Source organism: Catharus ustulatus, chromosome 20 (assembly GCF_009819885.2).
Source record: "Catharus ustulatus isolate bCatUst1 chromosome 20, bCatUst1.pri.v2, whole genome shotgun sequence".
Lineage (NCBI taxonomy): Eukaryota > Metazoa > Chordata > Aves > Passeriformes > Turdidae > Catharus > Catharus ustulatus.
Genome location: NC_046240.1, coordinates 3,235,235 through 3,254,852, shown reverse-complemented (window position 1 = coordinate 3,254,852; position 19,618 = coordinate 3,235,235). Strand labels below are relative to the sequence as shown.

General features: G+C 48.0%; 1 protein-coding gene across 3 annotated transcripts; it reads right to left on the bottom strand.

Moving 5' to 3' along the window:
- Positions 1-1,922: 1,922 nt before the first annotated feature.
- On the bottom strand, positions 1,923-17,125 carry WDR45B (WD repeat domain 45B). 3 transcript variants are annotated; one of them, XM_033077021.2, is made up of 10 exons: positions 16,991-17,125; positions 11,607-11,681; positions 9,775-9,876; positions 9,080-9,167; positions 8,458-8,552; positions 6,973-7,163; positions 5,042-5,127; positions 4,276-4,377; positions 3,684-3,805; positions 1,923-3,395 (listed from the first exon to the last, which is right to left on the bottom strand). In XM_033077021.2, exons 1-10 carry the CDS (start codon positions 17,031-17,033, stop codon positions 3,289-3,291), a joined length of 1,011 nt encoding a protein of 336 aa, XP_032932912.1. In that variant the 5' UTR covers positions 17,034-17,125; the 3' UTR covers positions 1,923-3,288. The 3 variants fall into 3 exon arrangements, with proteins under 3 accessions (XP_032932912.1, XP_032932910.1, XP_032932913.1); XM_033077019.2 differs by lacking the exon at positions 16,991-17,125 and adding an exon at positions 16,120-16,437; XM_033077022.2 differs by lacking the exon at positions 16,991-17,125 and adding an exon at positions 11,951-11,974.
- Between the last annotated feature and the right edge of the window lie 2,493 nt (positions 17,126-19,618).

Sequence of the window (19,618 nt, the reverse complement as noted above, 5' to 3'; positions counted from 1 at the left end):
ATTACTCAACAAGTGTGTTTGGAATATCAATGGATATTTGGGGTCAATGCAGCTTCTGTGTCAGCCCCAGCAAGCCAAGGTGTCCCTTCCAGCCACGCTGTGCCCCGGGAGCCAGGGATGGAGGGGCCTGGGGCTGGACCCTGCCAGTGCTTTGCAGTGTTTGGGGCACAGGATGGCACAGGAACGTGTCTGCCCTGCAAGGATCATCATTGCTGTGAGTAAGTTTAGATGTCACTTTCTGGAATCACTGTCATGAATGTGGGTTTGGTGTCTGATCCCCTCTTCCTGCATTGGTTAAAGTCTGTTTCTCAGCAGCTGGGGAAATGCTTTCAAGGACCAGGAAAACTTTCTTGGAAGCTGGGTCAGGTTTTCATGGCAATGCTTTCAAGAGTTGGGGAGAAACCCAGCTCCACAAGCCTTGGATGCTGTGACACTGCTGGGAAGAGCTGAATGGGCAAAACCTGTTCCTTGAACAGAAAGCATGGTCTGAACAAACACAGTCCTTGGGGAAGAAGAAAACAGCTTAACTGGAGGCAGTGAGTGGTGTAACTGTTCTGTGCCCCAGAGGAGGCAGAGCAGTGTGACCCAGCCCCAGCCTGGTGGCATTTCTGTGGCTGCTGTGTCCAACACAGCCCTTCTGCCCTGTGTCTGTAAGAACTGGCCATGTCTCACATCTCCAGCTGCACTGATTAATCTTGTATTTTCTCCTTTACTGTGACTGCCTAAAGGTTCTGAAAGCAATCCTTGTATTCCACAGTTTCTGCTGGCAGCTACCTGGAATTACTGTAGAGTTTAGTGCACTGACTCATTATTTCCTGTCAGGATTCTGAACTGTGACACAGGTACTGTGAAGAGAGATGGCAAAATGAGGAGAGAAGGCGTTGAGTTACTTTTTAATACAAAAGAAACTGCTAATCCCTGCACTTTAAGAGCAGCTGCTTCTGGGAATAGGTTGTGTTCCAGGAACAGTCGTGTGTTAGACTTGCTGTGCCAGCTCTCTGCTTTCCTGGTGGCTGGGGGGAATCCCGTGGCCATGTGCTACCACCAGTCCATCAATGCCAGGTGCAGGGCCCACATTCTTCAAAGCACCATTCCTTTTCCCAAGAAGTGACTGACTGAGCACTGTTCATTTGATTGTAGAGCTGTGCAAGCTGGGTAAGTTCATCCACAGAGGCAGCGCTGCAGCGAGGAACGCAGTGAAGCACTGCCAGAGCAACCTGGAGCCAGAGGCAGCTGGGAAGACTCAGTCCTGTGCTGGATTTGTTCACTGTACAACAGCTGTACCTAATCACAGCCATTGCAGGTAGCACAAGGAATGTGATGTGTATTAGGGCAGTCCAGGGTAGTGCAGCACTCCTGGCTGCCTGCACAGCTCTGTTATTTTCATTCCTGCTGCCACATTGGAGCAGAGGTTTAGGGAGCATTTTACATGTTTAGAAGAGTTTAATGTGTTTGTGGTCTCTTGTCAGCTCTGGGATAAGTGGGACAGGAGGGCAGGGGCAGCTGAAGCCCAGCAGAGCTGTTGGAGCAGGTGCAGGGGCTGGAGGGGGGAGTTGAGGAGTTTCCTGGTGCTGGGATCATGACCAGTGAGGGGATTTATATCACCCTTGGGGTCTCCAGCCCTTCCCCATCACATCCTTCTCTGGGAAATGACACTTCCAGGTCCTTCTGCTGGTCCAGCTCTTCCAATCTGAGGAGCCTCAGCCCAGCAGTGGGGGGAATGGTGAGGTAAGTGCTGAACAAAAACTGGTTTGTACTGGGAAGTTGGACAGACAAGGTTCATGTCCCAGGCAGTGGCTCACGTGCTCCTGGTCCCCTCTTCATGCAGCAGGTTCAGCTCCTGTCCTTCACCAGCCACCACTATTGACTCACAGGTTTATTCCCCCAGCTGGAGCAATGGAAACCATGGCTGTGACCATCAGTGAATACAGCAAAGTTAGTCACTTTTATTTAAAAGAAATAACATATTACAAATAAGTGTGCAAAACAATTCCTGTGGTTAAATACGCGTAAAAGCAACATGCAACCTTGACATCAACATGGTAATTAGTCCTTAGTAGGTTACATGACACTAAAAGGGACTTGTCAAAGTTAGAGTTTGCAACTGAAGTCACAGAGTGTCAGGACTGAAGCATCTGTGAAATTAGCTTTCAGAAGAGCAAGACCTCCCTGCCCCGGTGTTTAGTGCCACAGCTGCCAAACTTGGGGCTATCTCAGGGTCTGGGTTAGGAGCTTGTGCCTTAGGTCAGGAGGAAATAGGGTAACAATTTGTGGGGAAGAGTGTACAATCAGTGGCTTCAGTCTAACCTACCTGTCCCTGGGCCGGCAGCAAGAGTATGCGACAGCTCAAAGGAAAAAAAAAAAAAAAAAGACAAGTTTGCAAGTTTAAAGCCATTGCAGACATGGAATTTCCTGCCACCTTGTTCAGTTCTTGTGCTGGACCTGGACATGGCCTCTCCAGCCTCCCAGCTGCAGCAGTTTGGCAGCAGTTTCACAACTGTCACACCAGTACCGACTTGATTATGGAAGGAATCAGCTCTACAACTACAGGAGCCCTGGGTGCTTGCTGTGCTCACACAGGAGAGGGGAGCTGGGTCAGCCCTGGCCCAAAGGTGCCTCCAGCTGCTTCAAAGAGTCTGGAACCTTGGCCAGGAAATGCTGATTCCTCACCTGAAGCAGCACTAGCAGGGCCACACGACCCTCACCACCCAGCCCCAGGCACCAGGTCAGAGGACAAGCAGGACTTGATCCACAAGTGTCCCTTGCTCCATACTTGTCACCTTTTCTGTTCCCTCAGCTGTGCCAGGGGAGGGGGAGGCAGGACTCCTGGTGGAGGAAACACGACCCAGCGTTCCCCTGCTCCCAGCCATGCAGTGAAGTAAAGCAATGCCTAACATCTTCTGCTTTCACATCCCTTTTCCTAAGGCCAGCTGAAGGTGTGGACAGCCTCTGCAGAGCTTTCCCTGTGGCAGGCACTCTCGTTGGAGCTACAGTCATGTCACAGTTTGGACTAAAGAGAAACCCAATAGGCACAAGCTTGTTGAAAGCCACATCTTGAAAACTTGAGTTGGTGACAGTAACCCAAAGAGATTTTAATGATGAATACTTGCAGAAATGAGAACAAACATATGTAGTCCACTACTTCAGAGCTGCTTGTGATCATGTTGAGCCAGGCTTCTCCGTGAGCTCTGCTGAACTTCTGGATCAGTACTGGACACTCAGATCTGTCCCTCAAAGGTGCAGGGGGGCTGAGGCAGTGCTTTGAGCCGTGCACTCCCCTTCCCTCAGTCAAAGCTTGTCATCTGTCATTTCTAGGAACTGAGCATACACATCCCTTGAGCATTCCCCTTTTTGGTTGAATAAGAACTTGTAGTAGCTGCCATCTGCACATATTGCTGCAACACAAACAAGCAGAGTCAGTGGGGCTGTGCCAGAGGTGCCCTCCTTTTCTCCAGTTCCAGTGTGAGCTGCCCTTCAGCCTCACAGAGGTGTCTGGAGGAGCCTGGGCCAGCAGCCCTGTCAGCCCTGTGCTGTGCCAGCCCCGTGCCTCCCTCCGTGGGCACTGGGAGCAGCCAGAGCTCTGGGATGACAGGGACACTCAGCCCTGTCTCAGCAGAGCAGTCCCTCCCTCCAAGGCAGCACAGCTCAAAGCCTGGCTCTCCAGCCAGAACCTGGGGACTCACCTATGACAGCATTTGGCTCTGTTCCAAAGGCACAAATGCACGGAGAGCCTGAGGGAACCTGGAATTTGGAAAAACTCCATTTGGAACTGAAGTATTTGGGGAGAAAGGTGGCAGAGGCCAAACTGAAAGAGAAAACAAAAAAAGACATTAAGAGGTTGGTAAGGTGTTGACTAGGGTGGACTCAGAGCTGCTGGAGTTACTGAACAAGGTGCAGTGTTCACATGATTTTTTACTGGTTTTTATTTTCTTTAAGTAAGTATCAGATGATCTGAGTAATTCCCCTTCTCAGGAAGGGAAACACTACAACTACCTTGCTGGCTTTAAGTGACTGCAAAAACTGCCAGAAGTGTCCACAAAGTATGTTCATCCTAAAGTCCACTCTACAGAAATGCTACAGCCCTGCAAAGGACAGCAGGAACTTGGCAATTGCCAGGGAGTCCTAAATCTGCAGCTTCATGCCAGCCCAGCAGATACATTTTTCCACCTTCGGCAATGTAGATTTTGCTACTGAGTGACATGGCTGGTGTTTTAAATGCAATTCAAAGCTCAAGGACCCCTCCCCCGCAGGGCTTCAGAACAGTTCCATCCCTACCTTGACTGCTTATTTCTTTTTGGGTCTTCTGCAGCAAAAATGTGGACTGTGCCATGGTCACTGGAGACGCAGATGAGGGAAGCATCCTGGTTGAAGTTAATACTGCAGAGAACACAGACAGCTGCAGGATTTCTCCTGGGACAGACCCACAGCCCTGGCACAGCCAGTTCTGCTGCTGCAGTTGTGCCAGGCCAGCAGGCAGGGTGGTAAGAGCTGCTCAGGAGGAGCTGGGGCTGCCCCAGCCAGGGCTGCTTTGTGATGAACAGGCAGCTCAGAACAGGGCCTGCAGGGGCAGCAGCAGCAGCCCTGAGAGGGACATCACTGGTGTGGGTCACTGGCACTGCTGCAGGCAATGCACAATGGCAGTTTTCATGGGAATTGGGCAGAGGGTTTCCCTGCTCCTGGGACAGGCACACCTCTGCCCTGGTTGCTCCCCTGCACAGCAGGATGTTGGGTAAAGCTCTCCTTGCCCCCAGGCAGTGTTGAATTGTATGAGGGCACTCCCTGGGTGCCAGTGGGAAGTTCAGCATCCCCCAGCTCCCCCTTGGGCTGAGCAGAGTCACAGCCTGGCAACAGCCACAGCTCAGTCCCTGGTCCTGCAGCCTGTGCCAGGCTCCACAGAGCTCCCAGCTCCTGCTCCCCTCCCAGCAGTGAGCCCAGAGGGAGATGCAGAGGCCCAGGGCAGGCAGGGTACCACAGCCACCCTGTGCTGCCTGAGGGGCTCAGCACAGCCAGACCCAGGTGGCACAGAAGCAGCTGTACATACCAGTATATATTGGCTGCTTGTGATCCTCGACGTAGCTCCTGGATTAAATGCCCTGATGAAGTATCAAATATTCTTATGAGGGTCCCCTTGAAAAGAAATCAAGCATTGCATTAGGAAAGACAGAAGACTGTCTTTACATCTGTGAATGCATCCTAAAATTTTGTCTGACCAGCATGCCCCTGCACACACTGCTGCTTTGGGGTTTTCTTCTTGGTAGATTTGCAAACCTCTCTTAATTTTGGGGAAGAACACTGGTTTCCCCACACACCATCACCACAATGTTATAATGCCTTAAGGTACAATCTTGTCACTTAGTGGCTCAGGAAGTCTCTTTTAGTTCAGTTCTAAGGTGCTGCTGCAGCTCAGGCCCTGATTTGCAGACACTGGCTGGTGTAGAGCATGCCCAGGATCTGTGGATCACTTCTGCCATGCTCCCCTCAGTACTACTGCAGTTTTCATTGCTACTGAGCAATTCTTCCCCACCAAGTATAATCAAGCTGTGGCTGGTCTTGTCTTAAAATTGGTTCAGTTGACATAACCCAGAAGAATCAGTTACTACACACTGATGATCTGTATTGATCCAAATCTGAGGCACCACCCAGTCAGGTGATAGAACACTGCAATGGGCAACTGTCCTTCAGCTGGAGCAAACCCAGCTGACAGCAGAGCTGCACAACGAGCCAGTGTGTCTCAGATAAGGTGATCAACAAATCAGTGGTGCTCTCCTCTGATAAAGATTGGGTGTACATTGGGCTGTGCATCACCACCTGCAGCTCCTGTTACACACCTGGCTAACAGAGGCAGTTTTCCAGTCACACACCAGGAAGTAACAACCCAGCAGAGAAAGACTTGGTGAACACAGTTTAGTTTTGATTTAAGAGACAGGCTTGAGATGTTTGCTGACTGTGCTCAGACTCCTAGTTCAGTTGGAAAATAAAAGCTGCTTGAACTCCTCTGTGCTAAACAAGGAATGTTCAATACAAACGCAGCAGATAATGGCTCTATTTAGCAATGGAGTTGGCAGCTTTTAGAACTCAGTTTAGGAGACATGAAGTCATTAAGCTTAAGAGAGACTCAGGATACATTTTCTTTTTTTAAACTCTTTGAGTGACAGGCTGGGCAGTAAAACCTATGTGAAACAGAGACTCGTTGGATTAATTTGGCTTGTCCTTAAGAAACTGATTTCAGCTGAGAGGAAGAAGGCAGCAAGAACTGTGCTTGCCTCAGGGAGACAGGTCCATCTGCCTGACATTCCCTGGGGACATGAATGCCCTGGCAGCTCTCTCTGTGCTTCCCAGGGAGAAGGCAGTTCTGTCACATTTGCCTCTCTCTGCCTCAGCCCAGCACAGGGGATCAGCACTGCGCCCTAACTTCATGTTCTCCTCAGTGTCTTGTGTCTTCACCCCATGTAACACGTGCTCCCTTTCTGTGTGAGGGGGGCAGCCCACCCTGTCCTGCTCTGTAACAGGGGCTAAGCCAGAGCAGAATGAAGCCTGCCAGGACAACTGAACTATTAACAAGTATTTCTTCAGCCAGTGGGTTTGGAATGAATTTAAGCAGAAAATAATAAAGGTGAAAGAATGCAAATACGCTTCCTTCCACTGCTTTTTTTTTTTAAAAAATTAACAGTATCTGTTGAAGAAGTCATCAAAGACATGAACTACTTAGGCCAAGGTGTGTTCAAATGTCACTAAAGAATCACTGCTACAGCCAGCTAAAACAAATACTACCTCAGGCACAGCCCTTGGCTGTCGACTGCTTGGGCATCCCAGAGGAGCAGGGAAGATAAAGACAGACTGAGAGTGCACAGATCAGTGGCAGATTTTCCCAGTAGGTATTTCTCTGTTTTTCCTCCAAAGGATGTGATTTGCTGTTTTATCTCACTACACTAGAACACACAGTACATCAGAGGCAGGGAACATAATTCTTACTTTTTCTGATGCTGTTGCAATTCTTGTTCCCTGCAGGTTTAAAGCGATACAGCTCAAGACTCCTTCGTGAGCTGGGATGTCCACAGGAGGCTTCTCCGTGTTAGCCAGATCCACAATCTGCACGTGCCCAGTGTGTGTTCCAGGAAATGCAAGAAGAGAATTATTACTATTTGGACAAAGGACACAGAGACCTGAAAGACAAAAAAAAAAAAAAAAAGAAAAAAAAAGAAAAGAACAATGGGATCATTTCTATAACCTAATCAACTTCTCAAATGTAAGTTTCTAAAGTATTGATAATTTCAGGATAAGCAAATGGAGTAAATCAGAATCTCATTTTAATGGACAGTGACATTACATTAATTGCTAGTCTCAAAACATCATCTGTCCATGAGTGCAGAGCACAGTTAAACAGAGGAATAGCATAATTTTAACTTGCTCTCATCACTTTATTCCAATGCAATCCAGCTGTGGTTATCCAGAATCTGCGTGGTTTTGCAGATCAGCCCAGTCAGGCCATTACATCAAAGCTATTTTAAGAAGAAATTAAAAGGTCTCCTTCACTGCTCCATCAGTTAAACTATTATTCATTTGTGTCTGAACTTGGCTCTTACAGCACTGGCACTTTTTTCTTTGTAATGTTTTGTGGCCCATTTAAGGTAAATCACACCAATCCCAGGTGTTCTGCTGATGCCAAGTGAATTCCTGAAACCTCAGTGCAAGAACAAACCTCCTCCTGCATCCCCTGCCTGTCAGTCAGGCTGCTGCAGCTGCATCCAGGCTGGGATTCCATGACAGCAATTCCATGTTGGCTCCAGGCAGGCATGAAAACCCTCAGAGATGGGGATTGCAATCCTGTATAATCTAGTGGAGAAAACCCTCCTGACATCCCAGCTGATCCTCTCTACCAATCAAGCACTGCCTGCATCCCCTGTTTCACTCTCAACAAGTGTCTGTTCCACCCTTCCTGACACTCCCCCAAGGCACTGCCAGCCCTGCACCAGCTCCTTCTGCCCCTGCCATCACTGAAAGAGCCTGAGCCCCTCTCCTTGGTTCAACAACAGCCACAGCCAGGCCTTGCTATTTAAAAAGAACAGTAGCAGTTTGCTCATTAGGCTGATTTTAAGAGGAGAGCAGAGTCTGTTCAACACCTCCAGCTCTATTAGGAAAGAAAAATGATGCACTTTACTAGAGTTTGTGTTTATAATTAACCTTCCAGCAAAAATACAGGCTCTTTACAGAAGAAAGCATACAGCTCTTATAGAAATCACATCTATAACATGAGCACAGGAAGCAGCTTTTCTGGGCCAAGTATTTATAAATTCTAATAACCATTCTATAAACACAAAAGCATCTCCAAAGGACACAACTGCAGTGCAGTAAGTGTTTAATGACTTCTAAAGAACTGACTGAGGCAGCTGAAGATAAATGGCATGTCAAGATCACAATAAACTTGCTTCCATTCCCCAGCCCACAAGCACAACTAACCTTTAGGGTTGTAGCAGGTTTCAAAGACGTGCAGCTGGTGGGGATTGTGTGTGAACGTGAAAACTTTAATCATCGAGTCCAAGACTACCACAATTCTGAAACAGACCAGAGGTTCCTGTGACTCCAAGAGGGTAAAACAGGGACACAAACATTCATTCAGAGCTGCAAAGGCTTTCAACTGATTTAACAGCCACGTTCTTCCTGCCCTCCCTCGCAGCAGACTCCCAGCCCTGCAGCAGCCACGCAATGATAAGCCTGCAAAACGCTTTTATCCAGCCCCTCCACCCACGCACACACAGACTCCAGCTGTTCACAGCTGCTCTTGCTCCAGGGATCTGCTGGAATTTTCTTCACACTCCTCCATACCTAGAAAATCAGCAGGAGCCCCAGGAGAGTATTTCCTTACATCAGGGGACCAGGAAGTCTCGTAGGCTTTTCACCAAGGCTTCAAATAGCAGTATACTTAAACTGTGGTATGTTTACACCTAATATTCTGGCCCCAAAAGCCTGTTTCACCTGCAATTGCTGGTGTTACAGCTGGATCGTTTTCTTTTTACAAGCAGCTGGAAATGAGTAAGAGCACAAAGCCAAGCTGGGTGTCTGTCCCCTCTGCTGTACCTACCTGTCTCTTCGCAGCTTCACTGCTTTGACTTCTGTGGAAAACTCTATCTCAATGACAGTCTTCTTCTTCAGGTCATCCCAGATCATGACTAGAACAGGGCAGAGATTGCATTAGACCATCAAGGCACATTCAGAGATCCACAACTCCCTCATAACAACTTGCAGTTCCCCCAGCAGTCTGATCAAGAGGTTCATCCAATGGTTAAGCAGCTGCAGACAGGCATCCTGCTAACCAGAGGGCATTGAGCCACCACATAGCACCCCCCTAATTCCCACTATAACTGGTTCAGGCAGGAGCTGCTCGACTCCAACCACAAAAACTGACAATAAAGATGTATTTTTCTAAAGAAAAGCAGCTTTTTTTGTTTGCTCTGAGGGTTATGAAAGAACTAATGCAGCAGTTGAAAAGAGTGGTACGTTTTCCTAGGAAGCTTGCCAGGCAGGGAGCTTCCTGCTCCTTGCAGAGCTCACTGTGATAAGGTCAGCAGCCTTGGAGAGCAGCCCCTGCAGGTACCAGCCTGTCAGCCCTGCACCAGCAGTGATGCAACTCACTGCAGCACGGTGACTTAAACCTGCTGCACCATGCCCTTCACCCGACCTTCAGGACATCAGCTGGGGGCCCTGCTGTGGGAGCTCTCTGGGCAGGGTCACACAGGGGCAAGGCAGGGGTTTGCAGGCTCCACCCCTCAAGCTCACCTTTGTTGGGTGGGTACTTCGGCTTTTTCCCTCCACCTACTAGTGCTAAATAGTTGCAACGGAACAACATTTCCACATGGCCGACACCACCTTCTAGAAACTCTGCAAAACAAATATTTTATTTTAAAGTGCCAGAACCAGTTAAATTGCCATCTAATTTTTACCACTGTTATAAGAAAAGCTCGTGTAATCCAGCACATTTCTCAGACACCTGAGAAGAGCATCTTCCTTCCTACCCTGGCTGCCCTTAAAAACCAGAGAACGTGGATTCCTTGAAAGTTCTTCATACTGGAGCAGTAAAGCCCTGGATTTCATACAAGCCCTTGTGGTTTCTTCAACAGCACTTCTGAGTGCTATGTTTTCTTCCTGAACAGTTGTATACTTGAGCACTACCCCTTTCTGCACCAGATTCTCCTCTTGACTCCATTAAAGCATTTAAAGCAGGACAGAACATTCTGTTATGAAGAGGTGTTATCACTGTGACAAAAAGCTCTACAACATTTAAAAGGGATAAACTGAAACAATTGAAGAATGTGTAATGTGTTCTGAATCCGTGTTAGAGAACTGAATCATTGCTTCAATGGGTATTGCTTGGAACTCCTGGATGTAAGACAGAGAAGCTGGGGTTGCAGCAAGATTTGGGTTACAGAGAAAATCAAATGGACAAGCTCCAGCTGGGAGTGTCCTGGCAGGTTTAAACCTACAGGAACAATGAACAGGATCTCTGTACCTACGCAGCCAGGTCAGTGAGAGCTCACAGACTCCCCAGAGAAAAGGCAATCTGACTCATAAGAAACTTTTCACCACAGGAGTCCAGGAAGCATCTCCATCCAGAGCCACTGACAGGGAGAGTTTTGGCAATGACCTCCACAGGACTTCAGGCTGAATCCTGACTCTGACATGCTGTCACAAGTGACAGTCCCAAGGCACGTATGTTTTGTATTATTCTAATAGAGAAGAATTTACTATTAAGAGTAGAAAATAGTTTATCAGCTTTGGCCATGTGAACAGTGACTAAAATCCTTACAGCAGTAGCAAGTGGAAATGTGCCTGACTTCGTAGGAATTGCTAGTTTAAGGGCATTTTTCCTCTTATTAAATCCTTTTTCTCATCACAGGCTGAAAGTGCTGGGAAACCTGTTTAGCAACTCACTTCCTATATTTAGAGTTAGAATGACATGGCTCAGTTTCAGTTTCCCATATTTTGACTCAGTTTTGTTTGCCTTCTGATAAAAGGTTCCACTGTTAACACAGCTCATCTACTGACTTCTGTTAAGACACAGGAGAAGCTTTACCACATTGTGATCCTCCCCAATTTTTAAAGCACACATAGAAGGTAAGATTTAGAGCATTAGAGGTCTGAGCTCTCAGTGCTCTTGCAGACAATATTTTTGAGTTTGAGAAATGTTACATTGAGATCTCCAGGACAAAACCTGGAGTCTTACTACCACACTGGATCACCCAGATCAGCACACAAGAACAGAACAACTTCTGATGGCTGCAGGTGGCAACTCCTCCTGCTTGTAAAAAAAACCCAGGAAACACCTCTCCTACTCAGGCTACAAACATTAGCAACAGCAAACACAACTCTGCCAGGAGCTGAGACAAACTCCTCATCAGCCAACTGTGCAAATTAACAGCACAAAGACTTTTGACCAGGCAATGGCACAAGTGAGAGTCCCTGTGGGACCAGCAGGAGCTCCCTTTCCTGAGGCTTTATTCAAAGCCTTCCAGGGATGGAAAAGTGAAAGCTGAGCAAGAATCAGTCAGGAAAAAATGAGAAGGCTGAGCTTCCAACACAGAGCAGCATGGTGTAATAAGTAAGTGTTTTACCTTGTTTCTCTTTTTCTTTGAGTGGATCTGCATTATAAACTCGGAATCCATTTTCCATTCCACATGCAAAGCATCCTGTAGTAAAAAGCACATACACATACACATATATAGTAATTGCCAGATACACTCAAGAAGGAAGCAAGAGCCAGAGGGTTAGGAAAGCATTGCTCAACAACTGCATGGTTACACTCAAGCTGAACAACACCCATAGGCTCTGTTAGTGATGGCAAGTGAAAATCTTCCAGAGAAGCTGTCCTCTACACTGGCCTGGTGGAAATGTCTTGGTATTGGTTTTAGGTAGGTAAGAAAACAATGGAAGGTAAGGAAACCAATTCCCAACCCACCTGGATCCTGTGCCACACTAGGGTGCAGGAAACCAGCATTTTAATGTTTATGGTCCAACAGTTACGAAGCAAGCGAGCTCCCTTCTTAATAGATCCAAATTCACCTCACGATTACGACTCTGCTGTGGATGTTTCCAGAGCACAGTGCTCATCAAACAGCTTTTCCAACTGCGCTAACGAGAGCTGACTGCTGCACCATGCCAATAATTATATGCCAATTGTCAAAGGACATAAGCAGAAACCAGATTAAAACTCTCTGGAAAATAATAGTAGTTACTTTTTAATATAGAAGTATGCACGTGCTTCTTCAGCGGAATCCATTAAACTGCCAGTCCCTTGTCCTGCTCCTTGCCCTGCTGACAGGTCAGCACAGGCACTGGTACAAAGAAATGCCACAGTGAAGTCAGAGCAATGACAAGTCACCAAGAAGCTGCTGTCACTGGCAGCAGCCTGATGGCAGGTTGGTGGCTCACAATTCATGTGTACTCCCCCAAAAATCCAGTTAAAGATTTCTGAGGTACTGCAACATAAGTTCCAGTTACTCTGGTTCTATTCTTATATACTGCAATGATTTGAACCCCTCAAATAAAAGCTGAGGAGCTCTGTCTAAACATAACCCTTTCCCAAACTCAGTACTCCAACAAGCACAGGGTGTGTGGGGTAAGAAAACAAAACACAAAAACCTACACCTTTAACCCAAAAGCCTCTCAGGTACAACTTCACCCAGTCCAAGATACTGTCATAAATAAGTTATTATTGCCATAATAAGTGTACAAAGTTCTTGTTTACATACATAAACACAAAGTGGCTAATAATGTGAATGTAGTCACTGTAGCAGGATTAACAACCATATTGCAATAGGCTTTGATATGAACCCTGCTCACTTTCTCTCCTCCCCTCTCAGCATTGATTCACTCTGGCAGCCAGGTCAAACTGCAATGGAAACCTCCCCCTCTACATATAGCACCACTGTACAGGATGAGAACTGATCTGTTCCTCACAGCTGATCCATATAACTATTTTCCAGCAACTATTTTCTAATCCCATATTGTATTTCCAGGAAAGTCAAAGGGAAGGCATGCTGAAGCTGTTGTGTATTAAGAAAGTGCTGTAAGGTTTGAGTTGTGCTGATCCCAGCAGCTCCTAACAACCCAAATGGAGCATCCCTGATGCAATCAGACACACACTTTACACTTCCTGCAGCATCACTACAGCTTTCTGCAGGATCAACCTCATGAGTAAGACGTGGGCTGCTTTAATGCCTTGGGAATATCCACATTTTCAACTGAAGAGAACACACCAGAACGTGGGGATGTGAGTAATGGTGAAATTCCCCATGTGGTCCATCACTACCCACAGAGATATGAAGCCCTCAGGCACGGCAACCCCTGAGTCAAACAAGAGAAGAAAACCCCACAGAAGATTCCTGTCCCTGCTTCAAGTCCAGATTACAGGAGCAGCTTTGAAGCTTGGTGCTTCCCACCTGACTGATTTCTGTTCCATTGGAAACACAAATTTGATGGCTACAGCTTGTAAGCCGTTCCATGCGAGAGCTGAAAGGGGCTGACAGAGGAAAGAACACTTCCTTAGGCTCACTTCCTTCCACAAGAAGTGCACCTCTCTTTCCAAGAAGGGACAGATGGGCTGGAAAGCTACTCACTAAAGATAACTCAGATATATTTTATTTTTTTTTAATGTAATGAAGACAGAGTTATTGCCCTGACCCACAGCTGTGTTTGTTCCTATAGTAAAAGTGCTATTTGTCACCATTGCCAGTGAGGCCAGAGTGAGTTTTGTTCCTCCAAATCTGCAGAAGAAGAAGGGTTAAATTAATGGCCAGCCTAGAAGATGCCACAAACTGACAGGGACACATGGGCACAGAGAAACCTGCAGGCTCCAGGGCCTGCGGTCCAGCAGGGGCAGTAGTGGAGTCCAGGGAAGCAATAATGTCCAGCGCAGTTTCTGTGCTGTGCTTTTCCTCAGCACCATAAATGCTGTGTAAAGCCAACAGCACAGGACCCCACCAACATTGCAGGGTGCTACAAAGCATCCCAACCCACTGAAGAAGAGTAAATACTTAAGTGTTTCCACAAAACAAACCCACAGCTCAGTTTGCAAACCAGCTTTATGCTGCAACAGTGACAAAAGAGAAATCTGTCAGCAATTTACAGGTATGGCCATTTATTATGATGTTGTGTCTCTTCATTTCTGAAAAGCACTTTAGTGTCCTTCTCAAAGCATTAGGAAAGGATCTGAAATCAGGAGCTCACAGTCTCCAAATTAAGATGAAAAATCAGAATATTCTGACTTCAAACAGCTGTCAAATTCTATTTCCTTGTGGGTTTTTTGTTTGTTTGTTTGTTTTTTAAAGCCCAAAAGTAGCAAATGCACCTGAGATAAAACCAGCATCACTCAAATCAGAGAAAGAGAGGCTCATGGCAGAACAACCACAGCTGCTGTATCATTTGCCAGTCAGGGAGATTCACCCCCACAGAGACTTCTTTGATGATCCCTCCTGTTCTCCCATCCTTGTGGGACTGGCCAGTCTTAAATTACTAAGAAATTAGGTTATCATGACAGTACATGCAGACACCCACACTTGTGAGCTTCAGCACCCCAGTGACTCACGTTCTATTCCTGGCAGAGTAAGGAAGCAGGAAGCTTTCCCTCCTCTCTGCTCTCCTTCAGGTGACCAAACATCACCTGCCCTTCAGTACTTTACAAGAGCCATAAACTCACAAAAGGTCGCTGTGTCACCTGCAGTGCAGTGTCATCATTCCTAACAGGAACAGCTCCAGGAGCTGCCAAACAGAAGTCAGCTTGTTTTTTCTCCGTGTTTTTTGTCATCACTCAATTGCCTGGCCAGGTGAGGGCAGATGGGACACGAATACTGCCAGCTCACAGATTCCCAAGACAAATTCCTTAAGGTGCTTTGGATGTGACATTATTCGAAAAAGGGGGATGTTTTGCATTTATTGCTACAGAACTTCGCAACAAACAAGTTTTACACTAAAATAGTGATCTAAAGGCATTTTGCACTAAAAGATAAACTTTTCTTCTTACACAGCTCTACAGGCCAAGCACCAAATATCCCTGCTCCATTACAGACCCTGCAGATCTGAAGTTAAGCTCATCCTCAAAAATCTTTTTCCATCTCTGTTGGAGAGGGAGGATGATGTAAGTGCAGAGTTGCTGAGAAACAGACTATTCCATTCTTTTCAAGTCTATGGGATAGCAGGAAGAGAGCTGCCAAGATGCTCACACCTCATTACCTGCTTGATGTGCTATTGCCAAGATATCATCAGAGGCATTTGACCAAACTCAACAGAATAATTCATGTTTACACACGACTTCAACAGTGTCAGCAACAGGTACGTGAGCTGCAGTCTACAATGACAGAGGCTGCAAGAGTGTCTTAAGCAAGAATATTATTTGTTAAGGCAAAAGGGTGTTACAAAATTATGAGCTTCTACTCTTTCTTACACAAAAATGACACATACTCATAAGACTGGTGCTATTTTTGTCTTGCCAAAGCAGGATGAAGCACATGTACCCCCTTTCTGGAGCAGGCCTTCCCCTCTAACAAAGGGAAAAGATAAGCCAAGGATTCACGGGGGAGGGCTGTTGTATCAGTGCTTCCCTGCCAGTGTGATTAGTAGTGATAACCTCTATTTTTAAAACACAAACCGGGTAGAAAGAAAGAAAAAAAGCAGTGACACCACTGATTTTGAATGTACACTGAGAAAAGGCTGAAGTGTGGGCAGTTCCCAAAGAAAGCCCTGAAGAACAGGCTTTGCGGGGGGGGACGGAGCCACACACGGTGAGCAGCCCGAGCCCCAAGAAGCCCGGTCCTGTTCCTTCTCCTCTCCCCCCAGCCACCCGTTCAACTCTCCGAAGCGCTGGGCGCACACACGACCGCACCAGCGTTAAAACAACGGGACAACCACTAAATGCTCCCGCTGCCAGCAGCCTTCCCGGCTCCCTGCAGCAGCTGCAGCCGCCACACCCCGGGCATCCCCTAAGGCGGCGGCGGCAGCCTCGGGACGCAAGCGGGACCCGCAGTGATGGGGCGGGAGCCGCGGCAGCCCCAGGCCCAGCCCAGCCCGGCCCCGGCTCTGCACCGCCGCCCCTCCGCGGCACCACCCGGCTCCCCGAGCCCGCAGCCTCACCGTGGTCCTGGTTGAAGCCAGCGTAGAGCAGCCCATTGCCGTGCGGGTTGGCCGGGAGCAGGTTCATGGCTCCGGCTCGGCCCCTTCGCCCCCGCCCCTCACACCATGGCGGCGCCCGCCCGCCTCACCCCGGCGCGGGAGCGCGAACCGAGCCGGGCCAAGCCCGCCCGAGTCGGGCTCCGTCCAGCGAGCCCGCCGGAGCCGAGCCGGGCTGAGCTGAGCCGAACCCGCCCGAGGCGCGCTGAACGGACCCGAGTCCGGCCGAGTCCCGCCGGGCCGAGGCGGACAGGCCGGCGGCTGCTTCCGGCCCTGCCAGGCAGCGCTGCCGAGCGCAGAGCCGATCCAGCCGCGGGCGGGAGGAGCGCCGAGGAGTCGAGCGCCGCGGGAATGGCGGCGGGAGCGCCGGGAGTGACCAGCAGTGATCGACACTGACCGCCCGGACTGGCTGGGAGGAACCGGGACTGACCGGGAGGAACCGGGACTGACCGCCGGCCCAGAGGGCAGGATGGGTGGCCCGGGCCTCTCCCAGCTCCAAAGGAGTGTTTGGTAAAAGCTTTCACATCAAACTAGTAAAAACACAGGAGCTGCGGTTGGAAAACGCTAGAATCGGGATTCCCTGACTTGACAAAACCCCAAACCAAACCAACCCCCAAACCCAGCCACCAACACCACAAATACGTCTTGAAAATGTGGAAGTTCTCGAGGCCCAAGGCCCTGAGCACCCTAACTGGACTTAAGTAGTAATTTAACTTCAAGCAAGATGATGGACCCGACAGTGTGGTGAGGCCCCTTCCAACCCGGATTATTCCGAGCCCAGGCTGTGTGTGCTCACACCGACACCAGCCATTCCCCATCCCTCCTGTGCCTTCACCTCCTTTTCCGTGCTCGCTCTGTGCCTTGTGCTGATGTCGCATCTCGGATGTGTGAGCAGCTCTGCTGGGAGGTGACCTCAGCTTTTCAGTGCTCAACAGCTGAGTGCAGCCCCGGAGCTCTGCGCAGACCAGCTGCTATGGTATTCTCTGGATACATATATATATATGTGTGTGCATATATATATGTAATAGAATAGTCACAAAATCTGAGCTTTTGTTTCCTCAGGCAGCCAAGAGACTGGTAATGTGAAATAACAAACCCTTGTTTGCCTTTTTAAAAGCTTCTCCTGCCCAACCAGGGCCCCAGGCTTTACTTAATCCATGTGGGATTGCTGCAAGCGTTACCAGGAGAGAGGAATTCTGCTCCAGCCTCTCCTTACCTTGTGTTTGTATGGTTGGCAGAAAGAACAGAGCCTCTGGCCTTGGGGGTGGACACACAACTGCAGAAATGCTCCCTCCAGCCAGGCATTCCTCCTGCATATCACAGAAAGGGACCAGACTGGCGATTGAGGAGGCCAAGGGTATAATTTGGAAGAAATAAACCAACGGAGCCGTGTGCATGGGACAGAACGGCTCATCCTGCACCCGGACACTGGGCGGGCAAATGCAGAGCATTGCTAAAGTCTGGGTGTGTCCGATTCAGGTTTAACCCCTCGGAGCTGCAGGCAGCCGTGGCCGTGCCCGTGTCCGTGTGTCCGTGTCCGTGTGCGTGTCCGTGTGTCCATGTCCGTACTCGTACCCGTGTGTCCGTGTGTCCATGTCCGTGCCCGGCCGCAGTGGAGATGCAGTTTCAGCGTCCCGACAGGTCCATCCCGACAGGTCCATCCCGACAGGTCCATCCCGCGGCGTTTCCCGGAGCTCCCCCAGCACACGCAGCCCAGCAGGCGGAGCCCGCTCATCCTGGGGACAGAGCCCACAGCAATTCCTGCCGCCGCACGGGCTTTGCCGGCTGCGCTTTCCCTGGGACATTTGTTCACTGGGACACTTTTCTTTAAGCTGATGAACTGATTGCTCCAGGACCCGGCACCACTCTTGCGTTTTCCTGGCCGGAATTTCCGCACTCACAGAGGATGTGAGTGCTGATCCAGGAGGAACACCAGAGACTCTTGGTGGTATCTCACACCAGTGGAGACACTGATAGGAAACTGGGACGAAGCTGCTCCCAAATGTTGTTATTACTGAGGAGGAGGAGTCACACAATCCCTTCACACATGAAAGACTTGGCTTGAGTTATTCTTCAACATTTCAGGTAACAATTTTGTAGACAGATGTTGTATCAGAAGCCTTATATGATACTTACAGGCTCACATTCCTGGTATCCAATTCAGGTATATTGTTCTTCAAATTCTTCTAAAGGAAGATAATGGAAACCCTCCCCAGTTAAAGAAATCATTTCTAAAGAATCTGAAGAAAGGACTTATTTTCCAGAAACATTCAAATTATTTATTTATTGAAATAGTGTTCTTCAAGTCGTGTGCCTTTTACCACAGTCTCTGTGGCATTTTTCTCCTAGAACTTTCTCATAAAGTGGTATGAAGTGTAATTTATTATTACAGAAAAGTATTTAACCTACAAATTAATTCCTCAAATATTAAAAAACATACAAAAACATTTATCAAATTAATTATATACACTAATGAGACAGGACCTTGTTGTGCATGTGTATAATAATTATAGATTCATTTTTACCTTAGTGAAGTTTGTCCTTAAAAGTTACTGGGGGAACTTCACAAGGAATCCAAATGCACAACTGTAGCACTACAGAATTTGTCACACTCTTGGTAGAATTTAACAATGATAAATACTATGTTAAGTATATTTAATATATTTTATTGTATTGGACACATTTTAATTATGTTTAATATGTTTTCATGGTGCTTAATGCATTTTAACTACCTCTGCCTGAATATGCAGACCCATTACTCATTTTTATATTTTTGATTGTTTGCAAAAAAGACAGGATTTTCTTTTATTTTTATTTAGTAAGTAATTTTCCAGATTTAGTGGAATTAATAATTGAATCTAATGGTGTTTATCCCCTTTTAAAAAACACACGCAGTAGTGAAACCAATGCCATGCACATCAGAAACTAAAACGCAGTACAAAAATCCAGTAGCAGAATGTCATATCCTTTGGTGGCATTGGATGTCTCATCCATCCCAAAGCACCAGTTCTGTGGTGAGCAAGCTCTAAAATAAGACTTGACGTTCTAATTTTTGTTAGTGTGTACATGGAGCGTGCGCTGCCATAAAACCAGAATCTGTGTGTTCGGGTCCAGAGGGCCATGGGGGGCTTGTGTGGAGCGAGGAATGGTGTCAGAATGGTGTCACACCAGGACAGCCCCTCACAACACCGGGAACAGCCCCTCGTAACACCGGGAACAGCCCCTTGTGACACCGGGAACAGCCCCTTGTAACACCAGGAACTGCCCCTCACAACACCGGGAACAGCCCCTTGTAACAGCGGCAACTGTCCCTCGTAACACCGGGAATAGCCCCTTGTAACACCGGGAACAGCATCCCTCACAGCGGGAATACCTGTTCCCATAACAGCGGGAGCAGCCCTCCGTAACAGCGGGAACTGCCTCCCATCTCGGCGTCAACAGCTTCCCCTCACAGCCGGAACAG